This window comes from Trichosurus vulpecula, chromosome 4 (genome assembly GCF_011100635.1).
Source record: "Trichosurus vulpecula isolate mTriVul1 chromosome 4, mTriVul1.pri, whole genome shotgun sequence".
Taxonomy (NCBI): Eukaryota; Metazoa; Chordata; class Mammalia; order Diprotodontia; family Phalangeridae; genus Trichosurus; species Trichosurus vulpecula.
This window is the reverse complement of record NC_050576.1, coordinates 303,077,920-303,100,176: the sequence shown is the minus strand read 5'-3', so window position 1 is coordinate 303,100,176 and position 22,257 is coordinate 303,077,920. Positions and strand designations below refer to the sequence as shown.

General features: G+C 38.2%; 1 protein-coding gene across 2 annotated transcripts in view; it reads left to right on the top strand.

Annotated features, from left to right (window-relative positions):
• GTF2F2 (general transcription factor IIF subunit 2) overlaps positions 1–22,257 on the top strand; it is a 170,764-nt gene that overhangs the window by 18,318 nt on the left and 130,189 nt on the right. The window contains exons 3-5 of one of the 2 annotated variants that reach the window (XM_036757794.1): positions 3,879–3,897; positions 4,786–4,930; positions 18,609–18,647. In XM_036757794.1, coding sequence (XP_036613689.1) covers positions 3,879–3,897; positions 4,786–4,930; positions 18,609–18,647 — 203 coding nt within the window. The remainder of the gene's footprint in view (positions 1–3,878; positions 3,898–4,785; positions 4,931–18,608; positions 18,648–22,257) is intronic. The other variant, XM_036757795.1, reaches the window with a different exon arrangement.

Genomic DNA, 22,257 nt, shown 5'->3' with positions numbered 1-22,257 from the left:
TCCACAATACTCAAATTGTTTTTTTTCTGGCTGCTTGCAGTATTTTCTCCTTGATCTGGGAGCTCTGGAATTTGGCGACAATATTCCTAGGAGATTTCTATTTGCGATCTATTTGAGGAGGCAATCGATGGATTCTTTCAATTTCTATTTTGCCCTGTGGTTCTAGAATATCAGGGCAGTTCTCCTTGATAATTTCTTGAAAGATGATATCTAGGCTCTTTTTTTGATCATGGCTTTCAGGTAGTCCAATAATTTTAAAATTATCTCTCCTGGATCTGTTTTCCAGGTCAGTGGTTTTTCCAATGAGATATTTGACATTGTCTTCCATTTTTTCATTCCTTTGTTTCTGTTTTATAATATCTTGATTTCTCATCAAGTCACTAGCTTCCACTTGCTCCAGTCTAATTTTTAAGGTAGCATTTTCTTCAGTGGTCTTTTGGACCTCCTTTTCCATTTGGCTGATTCTGCCTTTCAAGGCATTCTTCTCCTCATTGGCTTTTTGGAGCTGTTTTGCCGTTTGAGTTAGTCTATTTTTGAAGGTGTTATTTTCTTCAGTATTTTTTTGGGTTTCCTTTAGCAAGTCATTGACTCGTTTTTCGTGGTTTTCCTGCATCACTCTCATTTCTCTTCCCAGTTTTTCCTCTACTTCTCTAACTTGCTTTTCCAAATCCTTTTTGAGCTCTTCCATGGCCTGAGACCAGTTTTTCTTGGAGGCTTTTGAAGTAGGCCCTTTGATTTTGTTGACTTCTTCTTGCTGTATGTTTTGGTCTTCTTTGTCACCAAAGAAAGATTCCAAAGTCAGAGACTGAATCTGAGTGTGTTTTCACTGCCTGGCCATGTTCCCAGCCAACTTACTTGACCCTTGAGTTTTTCGTCATGGTATGACTGCTTGTAGAGTAAAGAGTGCTTTGTTCCAGGCTTGAGGGGATGTGCTATTGTTTTCAGAGCTATTACAGCCAGATCTTCCACACCAGCATTCCTCCTTCCCCAAGAACCCCCAACCCGGACTAGACTCAGATATTCAGCAGGCTCTGCACTCCTGCTCTGATCCACCACTTAATTCCTCCCACCAGGTGGGCCTGGGGCCAGAAGCAACTGCAGCTGCAGTTCTGTAGCTGCACCACCCCCGCTGCCCTGGGGCAGTGACCGAACTGCGAACTCTCTTCACTCTGTCCCAGCAGCTTTTCCCACTAACCTTCTCTGTTGTCTTTAGTGTTTGTGGGTTGAGAAGTCTGGTAACTGCCACAGCTCACTGATTCAGGGCACTAGGGCCTGTTCTGCCTGGCTCCTGGTCTGGTTGGTCCTGCCGCCACCCACCCCAGGCTCCGCTCCCCTCCCCTCCCAGGCGATAGACCCCACCCAGCGACCATCCAGGCTGTCCTGGGCTGGATCCCTGCTTCCTTCTGATATTTTGTGGGTTCTGCAGTTCTAGAATTTGTTCAGAGCTATTTTTTATAGGTTTTTGCAGGGACCTGGCCGGGAGCTCATGCAAGTCCCTGCTTTCCAGCCGCCATCTTGGCCCCGACCCCAATCCTATCTAATTTCTTTATTTCCTCCCTACACTACCTGGATCTTCCAGTATAAAATTCCTGTAATGTTCTTCCTAACACCTTAAATGTCATGCTCTTGTCCTTCTGCTATAATCTTTTGTTTAACCAATTCTCAACCCTGTGTAAGCTCTGTTGTTGACTTTCCACTCATTTCTGGGTTGCCAGTCATACTGGAGAAAGTTAAAGAAAAATTGTATCATCTTGGCTGTATTACAAATTCATACGCATTTCAGTTCATGATTGTCCCTGCCCTTCCTGCTATCTAGAAGGCCCCTAAGTCCTCCTTTTTGTTTTTTGTATCTCATGGCCTTTCTCTTAACTGTACAGGGTGTTCCAAAAGTTCTTGGAAAATTTTAAGCTACAATCCAGCAAGTTATTAACTTGTTCTTCAATGCCTCTGTATGATATTTAAAATCTTAGTAATAGGGTTTGTAGTTAGATTCTAATAAGAACAGAATGCTCCATTGACAAGTGAAGTACAACTCAATTAAATAAATTTTTATTAAGCTCCTGCTGTGTTCTAGGCATTCTCTGAAGTAATGATGTATAAACAGATTCTGTTTTCAAAGAGTTTATGATCTCTTAGGAAGAAGGACAGGTGTATAAATCACTGACTATGTAAGAGGGAAAAGAAGAGAAAAGTGCTAAGGGCTTATTCAGGCCGTGTTTTGGAAATTTTGAGATCAAATTACTAGTTCCTGGAAGCAGGGAGGGCTCAGAAATGCGACCTGGCAATACCACCTGAGGCTGGCCTTGAGGAGAGGGAGGGAGATATCAAGTGCAGTCCATGCCTGGGGAATCAGTAGGTATAGGCACAGAGAAAGGAGAGGACAGAGCAAGAAAAGAGGAGAATTAGTTTGGCTGTAACATAGAATATAGGAAAGGCTTAGTGTGATATTTAATCTCACCTCCAAACAGCTAGCTTAAAACCAGATTTCAGAGAATCTAAAGTATAGACTTTATTTTATAAATAATGTTCAGTAGATGTAATCAGCCAACTCCTTCAGTCAGTCTTCCTTCTTTCTCAGCACTTGGCTCATCATCTTCCTCCCCAACATATAGATCAGGCCTACACAACATATGGCCTGCTGGCATTTTACGATTTCAGTGGGGCAGACACTGATCGCTCACTCCTGTTTGTCATGTGACCTACGGCAACCAACCATCATCAATCTGTCTCTAGTTACCTTTACTTGGAAAGTGAGCTGCTAAAAACCTATCTGCGGCTCGAAAAACTTCAGTGTATTGATTTTGGCCCCTACCTACTGCCAAGTTGTGCAGGTCTGATATAAATATTCCTTCAAATTTACTAGCCTATTTCTTTTATCTCCATAAGTCTCAAGACTTAATCCTTTACTCCGTCTTGGCCAGTTACAAGGTTGTTCGTGTGCTAGATCTTATCATTACCTATGACAGTTCCACTTCTCTACTTGGAAATTCTGATATTTCCCTATTTGACCATAACTCCTCCCCGTGGTTTACCTTGCCTGTGACCTGTTCTTTGCCCTCAGTAAGACCTCCATTCAACTTGTCAGGAGTTTGGCAGGCCATTACCTCTGCTGTTAACTTCACTCTCTTTCCTTTCCAACTTCAGTTCACTAGTCACTTCAGCTTTATTCTTTCCTCTGATCTTAAATCTCTTGCCTTCCTTGTCGTTGTCACTCTCTTCTTGCCAAACCTCTGCCTCGGATTACTCCTATGCTTAATCTGCCTTCCCAGCTTCTCCTAAAGGGCAACTGGATGAAGTTGAAGGAAGTCTCATAATTGTATTGCCAGACTACATTGCAGATTTGTTATCCAACCTTATGCTATCCAACCTTGGGGCAGCTATGTGGCATAGTGGATAGAGCACAGAGCTTGGAATCAGGAAGACTCATCTTCATGAGTTCAAATCTGTTCTCAGACACTTGCTAGCTGTGGGATCCTGGGTAAGTCACTTAACCCTGTTGGCCTCAATTCCTCATCTGTTAAATGAGTTGGAGAAGAAATGGCAAGACAAAGATTACCTCCCAACAGGATGATAGGGGGTAAGGTTATTCATCCAACTTTCTAATTATCCTGGCTAAAATATCCACCTTATATGTAAACATGTTGTATATTTCTTGTACGGGATTTTTTGGTCTTTGGCTAACAAGCAAATATAGTACTATAGGGATGGTAAGGAAAGAAATGTAGGGTTACTTTCTGCGTTTATATTTTTTTTCAGAGTAGGAGAATGAATTGAAAAGTGCCATTCAAATGTAAACTGTCCTAATTTGTAGAAGATTGTTCCAGAAAATTTAGACTTTTCCTGTTTTAAAACATGTCTTCTTTTTTCCCCTTATCCAGGAATCAAGGAAGGACAGAGGTAAGTTGATTTATATTTGCAACTTTAATTTTTTTTTAACACATGAAAGAAATACTTATATGGTAGCAATTATAGGGTATAGAAAGGTTTTCATTCTGGAGAGCTCATCAGCATCAGTTTCCTGACTTTATGCTTGATCAACTGCCTGGTTGTCCATTCCTTTTATTAGTATTGTATTTGTCTTCTGTGGGCTGGACACCGTGGATCTTGTATTAAAGTCAGGGTGAAGAGAGTACTTGGTTTAGTTTTTTCATACTTCAATTGTGATCCATAATATTAAACACTATGATGGTATAGCATATAGCTTTTCAGTAAGTATTTCATACTAGTCTTCCAATAGCACAGTTGTAGTGAAGACCAGAAAGCCAGTATTTATAAATCTTTTTGATATAAAATGTGGCGTTCTTTTGGGTAAAGAGTCTGGAAGAGAAACCTTCTGAAAGAAAACAGTCTCCCAGCTCTAATCTATAGTTTTGTGGCAAGTATTTGGTATTTATAGAAATATTGGGGGGGAATTGCATACATTTAGTAATTATTGGTGGGAGATGAATAACATTTAAAATAAAATTATGTCCAGAACATTTAATATGGTTCAAAAACTCTGAGCATCAGCATATGTTTTGTTAGCATCGAGGGTATAACAATTATGACTATAACTGTATAACTATTGGAAATGCAACCTTTGCTTGATAGGTTAGCTATGTCATTTTTGCATATTAGGATAGCTTCTTACTATAGTTTATTTTGTAATGTCTGTGTTGGGGAGTTTTCAGTATAATTATAAAAGCATCAATAATTTGGAAAATGAAATGTGTAATAAAATTTAAATATAGATAGTTCATAGTGAAAAGGTAAGTTATTAATAGACTTTGGTTACTTATCTGCTAGGTATCTTTTACTTTGAATGAAGAGCTTGCAAATATCCATGATATTGGTGGAAAACCTGCCTCTGTCAGTGCTCCTAGAGAACATCCGTTTCTCTTGCAAAGCGTGGGAGGACAGACATTAACAGTCTTTACAGAAAGCTCATCAGGTAAGGTAGACTAAAATTAATGCTACTCTTAAAAATGTTGTTTAGCTTTACAAGTTCAGCACTATGATCCGTTAAAAAGGACATTATCAAGGCCTAACATTCAACCAATCAATTTTTTTTTGTGCCATTCTTTGCTTGACTTTTTCTTGTTGTGATAGACTCTATCAAGCAGTAAATATTTCTTAAGCACTTACTATGTCCCAGGCACTGTGCTAAGGGCTGGGGATACAAAAAGAGGCAAAGACAGCTCCTGCCCTCAAGGAGCTCCATTTGTATAACTAATGAGCTTATAATCTAATGACTATAGAGAAATTCATGAAAGAAGAGTTGGGGTTGATATTTCAGTATTCTGGGCATAAACATGGAGCAAACAGAATAGCATATACTACAAAATGTGTCTTCTGAAGTGATGAACAAAACCTTTGTGCTTTGGATTCTGCTATGGTAGGGTCAGCCTGCATATAAAGCATATCACTTGTGGTTTCTTAGCAGGAATTGATTTATTTTTAAGCAGCAGGGTGCTAAATATTAACAATTACTGCTTAAACTTAAGGACTGTTCTAGTGTACATTTTTGTTATTATGTACTGATCCATCTTAACTAGACCTGTCAAAGAAAGAAGGGGCTGTCTGGGAAAAGGAAGTCTTTGTTACGTGGTATATTAACCACTTACTGTTTTTATGATTCACATACGTGAGGTTTTGGAATACCAAGCATCAAAGGGAATATCTTCTGCTGTTGCTATACATTTAAATTTTCACTGTCTTCTACATTTCTTGTCTATGTTGAATTGAGAGCATTACCGTGAAAGTAGTGTGTGCTACCTAGCACAGCATAACACACTTTCACATAGCAAATTAGAAAAAATAATCTGTTTATCTTCCAAAGGTGAAATCTGTGAGTTCATCTCATTTCTTATCAAAGATTTCAAGATAGTAGGCAGTTGTGATGAATTTTCATATGATGTAGAGAACTTCATCTTTAAAAAATTATATCCTCATAGTAATTAATAGCCTATAAATTGTTATGAGCTCTTTAATATCAGCAAATCATAAATTTTTGGGGGATGTAACTTTTACCAATGTGGTAAATTGTAATAGTTTTTCTGACCGGTAGTGCTAGGTAATGACTAACTTTAATGCCTTATTTATTATTGTGGCATTAGGTATTCATAGTACCATCTTTGGACAGACAGAAAATACAAAAGTGAACATTTCCTATTGTACACAGGAATATACAGTAGTTATAGAGACAGAGCTTGAAATTTACCTTGGAATAGATGGAACAGATATTCAAGCGGCTCTCCTTGTCAGTCCACAGCTGCCAGAGTGATATTCCACAAGCCAAAGATTGACCATGTCACTCCTCTGCTCAGTAAGCTCCAGGAAATCCCTCCAAGATCAGATGTATGTTCCTGTGTTTGACACTCAGTGTGTATTTCCAGGCTTATTACACAATACTGCCTTTTATATACTCTTTGGTCAAGCCAAAATGGCTTTCTTGCTCTTGATCACATACAACATTCCATTCCCTTGTCAGTGTCTTTATACTGGCTGTCCCTTATGCCTAGAATGCTGTCTCTTCTCCACTCTATGTCTCTGAATCCCTAGCTTTCTTATTTAGAATCCTTTCCTGATTTCTTTTTTTTTTTTTTTCCTTTCCTGATTTCTAACCTGGCTACTCTACTTGGGGACTTCTCTGACTGGCTTCTCCACCCTGCCCTACAAAGCTCATTATTGGGATATCCTCATCATCCTTCTGCCTTGGTGCTCCCCTTCAGGCCTGCCCTCTTCCTCTCCCATTGGAAGTTGGGGCCATGAACTACAGATTTCCATTTAAGGAGAGAGGTCAACTCAGATATCTCATTTCTCACCTGGCTGTCTCACCTTGAGACTTTGCTGGTGTCTCCACCATGCCCCTACCTACCTTGCAACCCCTTTCAACTTCTTTTTGTATTTTGTCTTCCCTCATTAGATTGTAAGCTCCTTGAGGGCAGGGACTGTCTTTTTTTGATTTTGTATACCCAGCACTTAGCACGATGCCTGACACATAGTAAGTTCTTAATAAAAGTTTTTTGATTATTGACTTCCCTGAGAGTTCAGCTCAAGCATTGCCTTCCATGTCAGGCCTTACCTGACAAACTTTGCTGCTGATATTTTTTCCCTCAAAACTATCTTGTATTTTACCTTTTACACGTTTGGTATATACTTACATATGTACATGTAGTCTCTCTTTATAGAGTGTAAGCCCCTTGAAGGCAAGGGCTGTTTCAGTTTTGTCTTTGTACCACCTAGTACCTCACAGTACCTGGTATACGGTAGGCACTTAAATCTTAATTGACTGGTAAATAATTGGTTTGAAAAAATTTATAATACGAATGGGCAAAGGTAGTCGTCTTGGTATGTAAAAGGGAACACTATAAGATGACAGGCAGTAGAGAGTTTGGAAGTAGAAGTATATTTTTAAACCTTCCTTTTAGAAAAAGATTCTTTAAGTCTTCATACCACATGTATTATCAGATTGACTATAGGATACTGGGGCCTAATAGTGAATAGTGTCATACATGAGTTGAAACTATAATAACTTGTATAAACAGAAAACCTGCAGCCTTTAATCAGAGTTCAGTTCTATCTAGTTCTGTTTACATAAAATAAGAAAATAATTATGGAAGGTTAAACCATATACTGTTCTCAAAAGAAGTCTTCCTGTCTTGCCTTTCAGTTGTTTTTGCGCTCTTGAACGTTTTGTGTTCATATTTTTGGTCCTGCAGTACCTTAGATTGGGTATGGTATTCCCAGCATCATCTTGGCAGAGAAATAGAAAAAGATCCAGACTGTCATTTATGTTCTGGAGTATGAACAATATGTCCTTGGCTTTGGTGATGTGATTATACAGATTCAGTTCTAATTTTCTTCCCACTCACTTTTTTTCGTATTACCGCATTCTTGGTTTTCCCTGCCCAAATGATCACTTCTCTTCTAGATTATTATTCTGATGTTTCCAAATTGGATTTCAGTTATTTTTAACCCAGCTAAGTTTCCTGGTATGTCTTCCCTTAATAATATTTGCCATTCCTCCACTGCATTAATTGGTTATTAAGTCACTCTTCCAAATTACTAATACAGGTATTATAACTGAAATTAACGTCAGACAGTGCCCCCTGATCATTTCCCATTTTCGTTAATTATTTTAATAATTTTTTTCTGTTACTTGATTCAAAATAAATATATCTGAACCTGCAAATTTCATTTTATGAAATTACAGAATGTCTTTATGCCTCTTCAGGTACATATGCCTTGAAATCCAATGAGCGAGACTGTATTTTCCTTTAGGAGCATATTGAGAAGCTTGATTGAAGGTCTTATGATATGATGGCTAGAGCATTGGATTTGGAGTGAGAGGATCTGGCTTGGAGCTTGTTTGCCTCTTATTTACCACGTGTATTACAATGGACAAATAATTTCCCCTGTGTCCTGGTTTCCAGTTTATAAAATAAGAGTACTAGATTACATGATTTTTAAGTACTTTTGAACTTTAAAGTTGAGAAGAGAAAAACTCAGGAATTATCAGTTACAGTTTCAAGACTTTATTTTCTGAGGCTCCGTACCATTTGTGTTATTTTCAGCTGCCTGTGTTACCTTAGCTCTCCCTGTACTTGGAAAAGAACAAGAGATTTAAAATTAAGATGCATGTGAAGTAGATATGATTTAGTGTATTTGTCCTTTTTTCTAAGTACTATACTATATTCATTTATTGATTTCTCTTTAATTATTCACATTCTACAAAATGTAGAATTTTAGGAAAAAAATACACACCTTAAATGAGTGTGATAGTTTCCATCTTGATTTAATATTTCCTTCTCTCCTCTTTTGCAGTTGTACTTGAAAAAAATTTGCTCATTTTTCTAATTAACTAGTTTTGTTATTTCGGATTTCCTTATATAACTATACTTACTGTGGACTTGAATTTTTGTATCTCATTCTTCTTAATTAAAAAAATTCATGTCCTTCATTAGTACTTTATGAATTTATTTTGATTATTTCTGGCTCTTAGTTTCTGAGAACTTTTGGCTAACTCTATTTTCAGTTACTATTTCAAGTTATCATTATTTCTTCTACCTGTATGTTCTCCCAATAGAATTGGCAAAATAACCCTTTTCTTTATTTTTAGAAACATTTTCTTAGAGGTTATGCTTCATTCTTCCATGAAGAAATGACTGAATTTTGGTTTTGTTCTTTATTTTAGTATTGTGTATTTCCTTGGGAAATCTTTTTATTTTTCATGGTTTCAGCTGCTTCTGGATAATGGTGGATGTTTTCCATCTGTTTCTTTTCATCTCTGACACTTCCCTTTTATTAAAACTTATTTTTTTTCTTTATCCCAAACCCAAAGTAATAGATGTAAAACCTATTATTCCAACTTAAAAGAAAACCTATATACCATCTCTCCCCCACCTTAATCTCTCCCTACTTCAGTCGCCTCCTCCCAAAAACCTAGAGGTTAATGTGAGTAACCATGGAACCCAAAGAGTAAAGGTTGAACAACTAACCTCATGAGTGATTTCCATTTGGTTAATTTGGTTATTTTCTTTTAACATAGAATAGAGTATAGCATTTCTTTAATTCATCCTTCTTAAAAGTATATATTCTGGTTGTATATATGTTGATATTTGCTGGAACTTCTAATCTTTTCTAGTTCTCTCTATTGAGAGGGCAAAGGCCTTTAGAGCAAATTCTCTGTAGATGTAATCTCCAGTTCTCATGACACACCTTGATATGATAGATGCCTGGATTTTGCCCCAGTGTTTCTCTTAGGTCATTGAGTATCTTGAGAGAGACACTTTCAACTACTAGTAGTAATTGGAGAATGGGCCTTGTGAGGCTACACCTTCTACCATCCACTTAGCAAATGAACAGAGGAGGAATAGTTAAGCTTAAGAGACCTAAGGACTATTTTTGGTTTGGGAGGTGGCCAGCCGTGTTCTTGTAGTGCTTTTAATTTGGGAATCTGTGGAAACATTAGTATAGAATTAATATAAAATAGAAAGATATGGAATCAGAGAACCTGGGTTTGAATTCCAGCTTTGTTACTTACCTGGATCACTTTGGACAAAATTCTCCATCCCTTTGGCCCTTAGTTACCTGATCGGTAAAAATGAGGGTATGTAACTGGATGATCTCTGACTCCACATCTTATGTCCTAATGTATTGGATCTCACTTCTCTATTATTGTTCCTTCTTAAATTTTAATATGTTCTGCTCTTTCTAATACATTCAATTCAGAAATGAAAGTCTTTAATCTTTTCTTTGTCTTTAGATATTACTTCATTCACATTGTTGATTGAGATTATATAGTCAGTATTAGGGTTGATCCAGACCTAGCTGGGTATCTCTCCGGATACCCTTTATGCCCACTGTGCAGTTTTTGGTTCATAGTATATTCTAGGATATACTGTCTTATGAGTGATTCTCAACTTTCATTCTTTAGAAATTGTGATATTCCATTACTTGCAGACCTATAGCTGGAAGAATATTATCATTAAAAATGTGGGTCTTTGTTTCAAAGAGAAGCTTAGGATGAGTAAAATCCTTGTGTGTTTTTCCAAAGGTAATCCTGCCCAGTCTTCTGCTCCTCAGAAGAGATTATTTTTGTATTCTTCATGTTTAAGGACTTCTTAACCCCTTTAGGTTCCATTTGAGGTCTGGAAGGGGTTACTGTGTGTGACTGCTATAGGATGTTGAGGAAGAGCATCTTTTCATATGTTATAAAGTTAACTCCCTTTGGCTAGAAGCATTATATTTCTGGATCTGAGTTGCCTGTATGTAACACATCATCGGTTGTCTAATGGCTCCTTTGCTAGCTTCCCCAGATGCCTGGAAACCTCTGTCCAATTGTCCTAGAACAGTTGTTACTCATACAGAATGTGTAACTCAAGACTAATGATGTCCTTGTTGACAAATTCAGCAACTAGGCCAGAGATCAAATTGTGATGGAGTGAAAACTAGTGCAAGGCATTGGAGTAGTCCCTACAGATATGTCAGGGTGAATTAGAGCACTGGGGAAGCATCAGGTTATCCTTGCCAAATGCTGGTTGGTTTTTTTTTTGGGGGGGGGGCGGTTCTGCTAATAACAAATAACTATTTCTGTTCCTTTCCTTTTCTTGCTATTTCTGAATTATATGGTCAAAAAAGACTAATTGTTCTGTAACTTTTCGTATATAATATCTTTGCTTACATCTTATGCTCTAGATTTTTATCTCCTTCTATCTCCTAAAGGATCTTGCTCCAATCTGCAGCTTCCCTCCTCTATGACAACTTGAGCTTCTCTTTCTCTAATGGCTCTTTTGGCTCGTGGCACCTCCCAAGTCCTCCCTCCCCCTGGACTCTTTCAAAAACCTTCACTTCACTCTATTCTCTATTAGTTCCTCTAGCCTTCCCATCTGTTTTTGTCTTTCCTTTCATTGCCAAACTTGTAGAATGAGTGATCTATACCCCTTGTCTTTAATCATTGGCAGTCTGTCTTCTGCCTCTATTATACTGCATTTTTTTTCTAGAAGTGGGTATTTCTAGCCATTTAGTGTCTCTTCTCAGTACTCATTCTCATTGACCTCTCTTTATTATTTGATACCATTGATCACTTTCAACTTTATTGATTTTATGATGTCCCAGGTATTCTTCCTTTGTCTTTGGTTCTTTCTTTGATCTTGAATCAGTCAGTCAACAATTAAGCATCTCTATCATGTGCCAGGCACCATACTTGGAGATGCCAGTACACAAAAGTAAAAATAGTCTCTTCCCTCAAGGAATTTACAGTCTAGATGTGGGAGACAGTGTATACTATTTTGGTTTTTACAGAATAGATACCAAATGATTTTAGTGGCTCCCTACTACATAAGGGGATCAGGAAAGACTTCATGCAGAAAGTGGGGCTTGAGCTGTGTCTTTAAGTAAAAGAGAGATGATATGAGATAAAGATAAAGGCGTGTATTCCAGGCATGGGGAACTATGAGTACAAAGGCAAAGCCATGGGAGATAGAATGCCATGAATGAATGATGGCAAAAAGGCCAGGTTTGGATGCCCTTCATGAACATGGAGGGGAGCGATGTACAGGAAAGCTTGAAAGATAGGGTGAGGCCACATTAACAAGGGCTTTAAATGATGAAGGAAGGGTTTATATTTGATCCTGAAGATGATATTGGCAAATACTTATTTGTACTTCAGGACGGTCCGTTTGGCCTCTGTCTGAAGCAAGGAGAGAGATTTAAGGCAGGGAGACCCATTAGGAGGCTGTTGTAGTGGTTTAGGTGAGAGGTGAAGAGGGCATGAATTGGGGGTGTGGGTGACTGTGTAAGTGGAGAGGAGACAGATGGGAGAGATGTTGAGATAGAAGTGACCAGATTTGGCACCTGCTTAGATGTCTGCAGTGACTGAGAGGGAAAGGGAGGAGTTGAGCATCCTACCGAGGTGGTGACCACAGTAGAGAAGTTTGGGGAAACCCTGTCTCTGGGGAGACGTAATAAGTTCAGTTTGGAATATGTTCTCCAAAACTTAGTTTTCAGTCCTAGGATTTTTATTATTCACATTTTCTTAAACGAGCAAATACATTTTTACAGGTTCAGCCCAGTGTTTAATCCTGCTTCAGGCACTTCCTAGTTGTGTAATCATGGACACAGACATGATGTTTCCAAATCTGTAAGATAGGGGCATAGCTCTTCATAGGAAAACCTTTATAAACCTTGAAGGGCTATTTAAATGAGAGGTGATTGTTATTGTGCAACACAAAGCTAGAGCTGGAGCCCCGTCCTCACAGCCAGGTTCCCTCATCTTTAGCAGCCTAGTGGATGTTTTCAATTTAATATCTTACAATCTACCTCAATTTTAATACCTCCCTAATTGAACTCATTATGTTGCTTTTCCAAACCAAATCCTCCTCCCAGACATCCCTGTTTTTGTCAGTGGCACATCCTCCTCCCACTTGCTCATCAAACTTTAGAGTCATCTTTGATTCTTTTCATTGGCCATTAAATCTAGTCAGTCCTTTACCAAATCCTGTCATTTTTACTTTTGAAATATCTTTTGTATTTGGATGCTGTCGGCAGGTTAATCTTCCAAAAACATCACTTTGACCTCATTTTTTCAAGGATTAAGTTCTAACTACTCTGTCTGGCTTTTAGGGGCCTGTGTTATCTGACACCTCTTATCGATTCCTGCTTATTCCATAATACCTGCTTTTTGGCTTATACTGTTTGTTTTGCCGAACATGGCTTGCCCCCTCTCCTCAAACTCTCCATATTGAAGCAAAGTTGATGGAGCAAGGTCAAGCTCAGATTCCTTCCACATCCTCCTTCTAGTCTTCCTCAGGAGTTTGAACCCATGTAAATCTCTCCTGAATTCCTCACTGCTTTTCATATCTCTCATGTTCACGTGGTCACTTAATCATCTATTACCTTTTGTTTTTACCTGTTTCCTGAGCATATTCCCTGTCTTCTTGACTTTAAAGGACACACAGGCATCTTATATTTTATCTTTTATCATGTATCTCATATTTTGTTATAGTACCTAGAACAGAGCTGGATAAGTATGTATTGAAGGAAATTGACTGTTTTATTCTAATGATTTTTAGTCTTCTGAGATAGCACACTCCATCTAACCCATGTCCCTGGACATGAGGTTGGGCAGAATTACGAGTATTAGCTTCAGTGGGTGAGATCGTGAGTCGGAAGTATACACTTTCTCCACATGTGTCTTATTTAGGTTAAGGTCAGTGATAGAGCACTGACTAGCCCTGGTGGCTAGTCAGACCAGTGCCTTTCTTCTACAGATGTTGAAGCTGAGGCCAGGGAGGTTAAGAGATTGGGCCAAGGCTACACAGGGAAAAAATACAGAGACAGGATTTGAACCCAGGATTTCTGACTGTCATACTTCCTCAGACACTTTGTGACCCTGGGCAGGTCAGTCTCAAAGCCTCTGTTTCTATAGCTGTAAAATGGGGGTGAGACCACCCTACCTCACAGGGTTGTTGTGAGGATTAAATGAACATGTATGTAAAGTGCTTTGTAAACTTTAAATTACTACATAAATGTGAGTTATTAAATGCATGTGAGAATCAAAGCTAAGTTTTATACTTTTTGCCTCCTACTTAGTGCATATTTTGCTATGTCCCTATATATCAAAACTGATGTTTTTTACTCTGGTTTTAAATAATCAAAATAACTTTTCAGTACTATTTCCCATCAGACTCAATTAGTTGCTTAGATATCAGTAAAACATGATCTCTGTCTAAAGAGAGCTGCCATTTTAAAGCCAAAATGTGTGAGAATTTTATTTTAGTGGTTGCTTAGGAGACCATTCTACATATTGTATGTGCTAATACATAAGCCAGTATATATAGATTTATAGAGAAATATATAGATATAAGATTGTGTTTGAGTTACATTTCTATGGAAATGCTCTTTGAAAATACAAAATTAATTACCAGTACTTTTTCTGAAGATTGGGAGTTCAGTATTCTAGATCTCATCATCCATAATATTCCATTGTTAATTGCACTATAATAAAACATTACATTTAAGATATTGGGTATGTACTGAAAAGGAATGGCTACTTCTCACAGTCATCTTAATTGTTTTAAGCAAATGTCTTTTTAATGAGGAGGGGTGTTGTTTAGTTCTGGTATATTACTTGCTTATATTGAGGCATGTCTCATAATGAGAAGCATTAAGCTTTTTAAAAATTTCTTACAATTAAGCTTTCATCTGTTTGCTACTTAGTTAATATTCCCCTCCATCTTTGTTTCTGAAAATTACATTTTGTTCTCTAAGAGATAAGGACTAGACCTGTGATGTCCTTGGTCCATGAAATTTCCAGATGAGGAAACTCCCTCAGTCAGTGCAGGTCAGCAGTGCTACATCTTTTGGTTTCCTAGAGTTCTGAATGGTTCAGTGACTTATTCAGTCACACAGCCATGGGGGGGGGGGTTCACAAGTGAGAACAGAACCCAATTTTTCCTGCTTTGGTTCTCTTTCCACTGTGCCATGCTTCCTCAGTAATTGCCGTGCAGCTATATTATTTGAAATTTTAGTCAGTTTATCTTTTAATTATTACTGTAGTTTTAATATTATACAGAGAAAAATGTAATTTTTTGTTTTCTGTATAAATTCTCATAAATCAGAATTTAATACTTTTGTTAACTGTGGCATATGTAACTCTGAAGGTGGAAACTTTCTTTACCAAAGGTAGCTAGACAAGTCTTCTCTATTTTAAGGTCTCAGAAAGTTGCCTGGGTCACACAGCCAGTAAGTGTCTGAGACAGGACTTCAACCCAGATCTTCCTCACTTCAAGGTCAGCTCTCTATCCATCATGCTGTAGCTGCCGTTCTAGAGCAGCTGTTACTGCCCCGAATGCCTTTCCTTTGGCTATGGCTGATGAAAAAGGTGTTTCTGAAATTCTGAACCTCTTAATGCTATGCTGACTTTATTGCTGACAGGACCATATTCTGTGTCTGTTCCAGTGGGTTGTCATTTACTATGATTTTAAAAGCAAATAATACATTTTCTTTTAACTGTTTTATTTACTGGAAGCTTTAGCAGTATTATTACTTATTTTCTAAGGAAACAAGTCCTAATTGTTAACATGGGTTGATAACAAGTAGTTGCCAACTATTGTCCACCTACCTGTTTTTCAGCCTGGTGAAATTCCCCATTTGAGCTGATTCACCACATTTCAGGTGGTTGTCTCCTTTAATCCCCCACCCACCCCCCTTCATAAATACTCAGCATATTGTAAGGCCCCTGTACACTCACACAGGAGGTAATCAAAGGAGCTAACAGGATAAGAACTTTTGCTTTTGCTGCTCATACTGTGGGCATCTTGAACCACCCAGGTGAGGTGGATCTTGTGTATCTGGGGAAGAGCAAGCTGAGCAGCATCATGGTGTGATTGTGGGCAGGTTCCCAGGGCACAGTTCATGGGCTTTGGTATTTGACCAGCCAACTCATGAACCCTTTCACCTCTTGAGAAAACAAGTCCCAAACTGGGGGAAATAACTATAGAATATTTTTCTCCTTTTCATAACTGGAAATATTCCATGCATAAGTCTAGATGTAGTAGTCCAGGAGAAAAAAATGGAATATAAGGATATACTGTTAAGATAAGATTTGGAATCCCATGCTGAATTCATTTGAGTCTAGCCTGTAATTTTCTGCTGTGAAAATTTTATCGCCTGGTAACTATAGAAAATAAAAAAGGTATTTACAGACATGTCTTTCTAGGAGTTTAGCTATCAAACCTATTAAGCAAGTTTACGAATCTGTGCTTTGGAATTTTGAGTAGAATATGGCTTCACCCAAAGCTTTTTAGGAAAATAAGCCAATAGTTAAATATTTATGTTCTTTAAAAATAATTTGTAGAATAGCCTTTGACTTGAAGTATTTGATTAAACCTGAATTATTACTGTTGAAGATTTAACTAGTAATATTTTGCCCTTTAGTCTTTTTCTAGTTATAAATTCTACATGATTCAATTCAATTCAGCAAATACTTAATGAGTACTTATTATGTGCACAGCACTGTGCTAAGTATTGGGGATACAAAGGCAATATCGAAACAGTAACTGCCCTCGAGGAGTTTACATTCTACTGAGGGAATGCAGCTTGTGCACAAGTAAGTAAATACAAGTTATATACAAAGTCATTTCTAGAGGGAACAGGGCAAGTCTGATTCATGTAAGAGGGGTCACTTGAGCTGTACTTTGAAGAAAACCAGGGATTCTCTGAGACGGAGGTGAGGAGGAAGGACATTCCAGACATGGGGGAACCACTGGGCCATCCTCCCAGAGAGATATATCACATCGTATCCCATCCTGTCATGTCTAGGTACAAGCTGTCAGGCCAGTCAGGCCAGGACACTAATGTCCCAGCAGGAGAGTAATGGGAAATAAGACTGTAAGGTTGGGTGGGAAGCAGATTGTCGAGGGCTTTGAATGGCAGCTTAAATTTGTATTTTATCCTGTAGGCATTAGAGATCCACTGAAGATATTTTAGGGGGAGAGGGTGACAGCATGGCTCAGATCTGGTTTGGAACGTCTGCTTGGCGGCTCAGTGGAGGATGAATTAGGGAAGAGAATAGAGGGAGAGGTCATTTAGGAGACTTTTGCAGTGGTCCAGATAAGAGAGGAGGAGGGGCTGAGCTAGAGTCTGGGCTGCAGGAGTGAGGAAAAGGGAGGGGTGTGAGAGATGGTGTGGATCTAGTCTTTTTAGTGTGAAGTTCAGAGTTTGGGCATTTGGATTCTATTTGAGCTCTGCCTCTAGTGTTTTGCTTATTTTAGCTAGCTAATCTCTTTGCTTATTCTCTCTCTCTTTTTATTTCTATATAACTTTATATTTTGGAAAGAAAATGAACAGTTTAGTTGATGTCTCTTTATCACAATTTAAGAAAAATGGAATATTTTTCTTAATAATAATGCTTGTTTGTATTATACCCCTTAGTTTAGGAATAATTTCCTTTACCACAATCCCATGAGGTGTGCAGTTAAAAATTTTTACCCGTTTTACAGATGAAGACCCTAATGCTCAGAGAGGGTGAGGGGTTTGTCTGAAGTGACACAGCTAGTGGCTGGCATTAGTCAAAGTGAGTCTGCAACCCAATGTTCTTTGCAATTCACCTTTCTCTTATATGCTCTGATAGCTAATGTAGGGATGACCCTGAATTATTTTGTTGGCTCTTTGTGAAAGTGGAACTTTTAGTATCCCCACAGAATAAAAAAGGTTAATAAGATGAATTCAAGGACCAGAATTACATTACTCTCTTTTTGAGGGAGTCATTAGAGGAAGGGCTCTATTGATTTTTTTCATTAGGTCTTGTAATAGGTAGCTTTTATTTCTCCTCTTTTGGTGTGCAGATAGCATCAGGAGGGGACCAGGGTGGGTAGGAAGTATGGAGGTGATGATTAGTAGTTTTTTCCCTTGGCACATTCTGTCCCTCTACTTGCCAAAGGTAAGTGTTGACAGTGTGACTGAGCTAAGTGCTTTATCCATCTGCATTGGAAACCATATTGTAGGGTCTTAGACAAAAATTCAGTTTCACCCCAACTTCAGAGCAAGCTCAGTTCTCTGTCAAATAGACCAAAAGCCTATAATATCATCTATCAGCCTTTACCAAGAAAAAGAAGAAACAAAAAAATCTAGCTTGGAATTAACTCAGTCCAGTATAAAACTTTATTCTCTGTAAATCATATCTTTTATGGCCAGTAAAACTTTTTTTTTAAACTACAAAAGGGGATTGATTTCCTGCAATAGCCTAAAAAAAATGGGAAAGAGAGTAAGACAAGGGGACAGGGAAAAGAGGGAGGGGGAGAGAGGGAAAGGGAAAGAGGGAGGGAAGGAGGGAAAGAGAAAAAAAGGAGAGGAGGAAGAAAGAAGAGAAAACACACAGAGAGAATGTGTGTACTTTGCCTCACTACTTTGTGTTCCCCATAGTCATTTCTTTTTGTTTTCTGCTAAGGTCTGAAGAAACATAAGCTTTTAGGAAGATGGCTTTTGAAGTCGTGTACCTATGTAGGTTTTTATTCCCTTTTAAGTGCCTTCTTTTTTTTCAGTAGCCATTGTTTGTCATATTATAGTTTTAAAATAATTTTTGTTGTTCACCACGATCACAAAAGCACATTTTTCTTGTTCTACAGAAGGCCAGCCTGAAGAAAATTCTGAGAGCAGTAATAATGGTAAGTGTTTTGAACATGACTGCTTTACTCCACTTGAAAAATGACTTGTGTTTAGACTAAAATGTCTTCATTCTTTCTACCTTTACCACCTCCTTTATTTAAGCTTCATCTGTCAATTGCTCTGAGGTTCATTTATAGTGTCTACAGGATAGTGCAACATAAAATTGGAGAATGGTTAATTCATACCAATATAATAGCATCAATAAGTTATTCATAATTTTTAAAAAATCATAAAGGCAAGCTTGCCAGGACAGACAAGAACTTATTCTCTTCCCTGGACATCTTTTGTTATTTAGAAACATTTTTTAAAAGCGTCTTGTTTTCTAGTTTTCTGTTTAAAATATTTGGTCTTCTGATTTTGAAATCTGCTTCATTTTAAACCTCCAGGCTCTGTGATCTTTTGCTGTGAAAAACAGGTTCTGAGTGAATGAAGGGGAAAAGAGCATCATTAATCAAGGCATTAGTATTATCAGGAAAGCATAAAGTAATTATAATCTTCATGCTGAAATGTTTTGAGGAGTTTTGCCAAGGGGAGAAGAGTGAAAGTTTGGAAAATCACTTCTAGAACAGCACTGAGGCATTCAGCTCAAATTTGGTTTGTTCAGTACTTATTGAAAAGGACTAATTTTGTGGTTGGCTCTTTTGTGATTGATGATTTGAAATGTGGTGGAGTTTAGGGTTACTTTCAAAAAGAAATCTGAAAGTAAGGAGTAAAAAATCAGCTTAATCAGACTGAGTAAACATTAATAAATTCAAGACATATAATGTCTATGCTTCGAAGGAATAGAATGCCTTTCAAACTAAATAGCTAGTAAATGAATAGTCTAAGAAAAGTGTGAATGATAATTTATAGAGCAATGGAATTTTAAAAAAATAACATTTGAAAGTAAGTAAACTATATTAAGTATAGGTATATCATATATGCATTCCTGTCAAGTTGTGGGTAAAATAAAATTGAGCCACAAGATCCTGTTTTGATTTAGAAAATTGGAAATCTGTTGCTGCATAAAATAAATTGGCTCCCCCATTGAATTAAATCACATTTAAGAATATGATGAGTTACAGTAAAAGATACAGTGTGTTCATTGTACCTTTTAAGTTTAAAAAACCTTCCCTCAAATTAGATCATTGAGGGGAAAAAAAAATGAAAAATTAACAATTTCAGCTTCCCAAACAAAATTATAACTTAGAATTTCCCACAAAAAAAATGAGGGCAGATGCAGCTGGTGCATAGCCAGAAGTGACACAAAGCACTAATGATGAGCCAGGGTGCTTGAGATGACTTGCATACAAAAATTCAAGTAAAATCTTCTCTTCTTGTTAGAAAGGCTGTGTTATCCCTCTGATTCCTGCTTTCATTGCAGTGCTTTTGACTTTGCAAAACAAGCAATGCAGAGGCCTTGATGAACCCTCTGTTCTTCTTCCCCCTTTTTCTTTTTTTTTGGAAAAAGTCCTTTTTGATGAATCTTAGACATTGTCTTATCTGTACTTTCCCATCTTTCCTTCCTCTGTTAAAAGAGACAACACTGTCCCTGCCAAGGTAAAGGGTGCTGCTTCTGATTCTTGCCTTTAAATATTCAAAATGGAAAAGTATAACATTGAGCACATTCCTCCTCTGCTTTATAAGCTTTGTAAAACTGCATACTGCATTGAATTTACTACTAATGAGTAGACTATATTCAGTTCAACAAAAATCTAAATGCTTTCTATGTGTAAGGCCTGTAGAGGTTCAAGGCCACTAGGTGGCACCATAGTGCACAGAGTACTGGTCCTGGATTCAGGAAAACCTGAGTTCAAATGTGGCCTTAGAGACTTACCAGTTGTGTGACCTTGAGCAAATCACTTAACTTTTATCTGCCTCAGTTTTCTTGTTGGTAAAATGAAGATAATCATAGCGCCTACCTTCCAGGAGTTTGGTGAGACTAAAATGAGGTAGTATTTGTAAAGTGCTTTGCAAACCTTTAAATGCTGTGTAAATGCCAGTTATTATTATTACTGCTCTTGTGATTATTGTCATTTTCCTGGTGTATCTACAGAATTAAAGAGGATGTGGTCTCTGCCCTCAAGGAGCTTAGATTATAGTAGAGAAATAAGATAAAGACACAGTTAAGTATACTATAACACAAATGAGATTATCCTCAGTGCTTAGTAGAACTGCAGAGTGCCAGGAAGGAAAACTTACTTGTTCCTTGTTGAACAGATGAGGGTGAAGAAGCCGCCTGAGGAGAGTTTGGGAGAGTGAGAAGACCTCAACCCTTAGAAGTGGGTGGGGAAGGTGACTAAAGGAGTAGTACATGTAAGGGTCATTGTTAGGGTTAAGAATTAGGGACAGATTAGGGAAATGGTGTGTGAGCAGAGGGAGATATATAGGAAAAGCTATAGAAACAGTGTGTCATTTTCTTTGGTTGGAAAGCATGTGCAAAACAAATGTAAAATATGCTTGGAAAAGCAGCGTGACATCAAATTGTGGATGGTGAGGTCATATTTATTTCTGTAAGCCGTGTAGAACCTCTGAAGGGTTTAGAGCAGGGAAGGGGCATAATCAGAGCAGTTCATTAAGAAGATTATTTTGGTAGCAGTCTTTAAGCTGGATTGGAGTGGGGTGAGACTGGAAGCAGGACGGCCAGTTAGGAGTCTCTCATACTGATCCAAACAAGAAGAAAGGAAGGGAAAGCAGTACCTGTAGGGAGTAGACCCATGGCTACAGCTCTTGACACTAACTGCTGACCAACCGCCATTGACAGGCAGGTAGGCTCGAGAACCCTCAGCATCCCAGCACACCTTGCTTCCCCAGACCACTGGCCTTGCTTCCAGCCTGGTTCTTGAAAGCCACCATCCAGGGAAATAACCTCAGTGGAGAAACAGCCAGCCATCCCCATCAGTCGCTATCCACTGACTGCCCAGGGCAGGCAAGCCAGCCTAACCCTAAACTCTACAACCTCCCTCCTTTCCTTTCACTCTCCTTTCTCTTCTTTCCCCCATTAGAATGTAAGCTCCTTGTGAGAGCTTTGCTTTTGTATTTATCCTTGGTGCTTAACACAGTGCTTGGCACATAGTAAATGCTTAATAAGCACTTATTCTTTCATTCATAAGGCACACTATAGTCTTAAAGGCTTCATTCCATCCAGGTATCTCCCATGCACATAATAAGATCATCCCGCATGCTTTGATAGATAGATAGAATTACAGAGATAACTTTGTTCAGCTCTTCTGTAGTCATCCGTGTCAAGCAGGGTGAGGAATACTTGCAAAAGATGGGAGAATGCCTTCTAGATGGTCAGGTCTTCTGTCTGTTTCTGTTTACCTGTGCTCATTGCATCAGGTCCCAGAATACTATTCTACCTCCTCTAGATAATAAGTGACCATCCAGAGGAGTTCACAGCAGTCTACACAGGAATAATCAAGTGGATGAAGAATTCACACTGCCCAAATTAGAATATACACATCTGAATAGGTAGTCCATTAAGGTGCACAAAGCTTGTCCACTTCAGATGGCCAGCAAGCTGTGTCTAGACTTGAATGTAAGGAGAGTGTGCTTGATTGTGTTTGGGAAATTACACAGAATTTTTAAGGATCTCAGACTGAGCTGTCACACAAAAAAGCCCTCTTC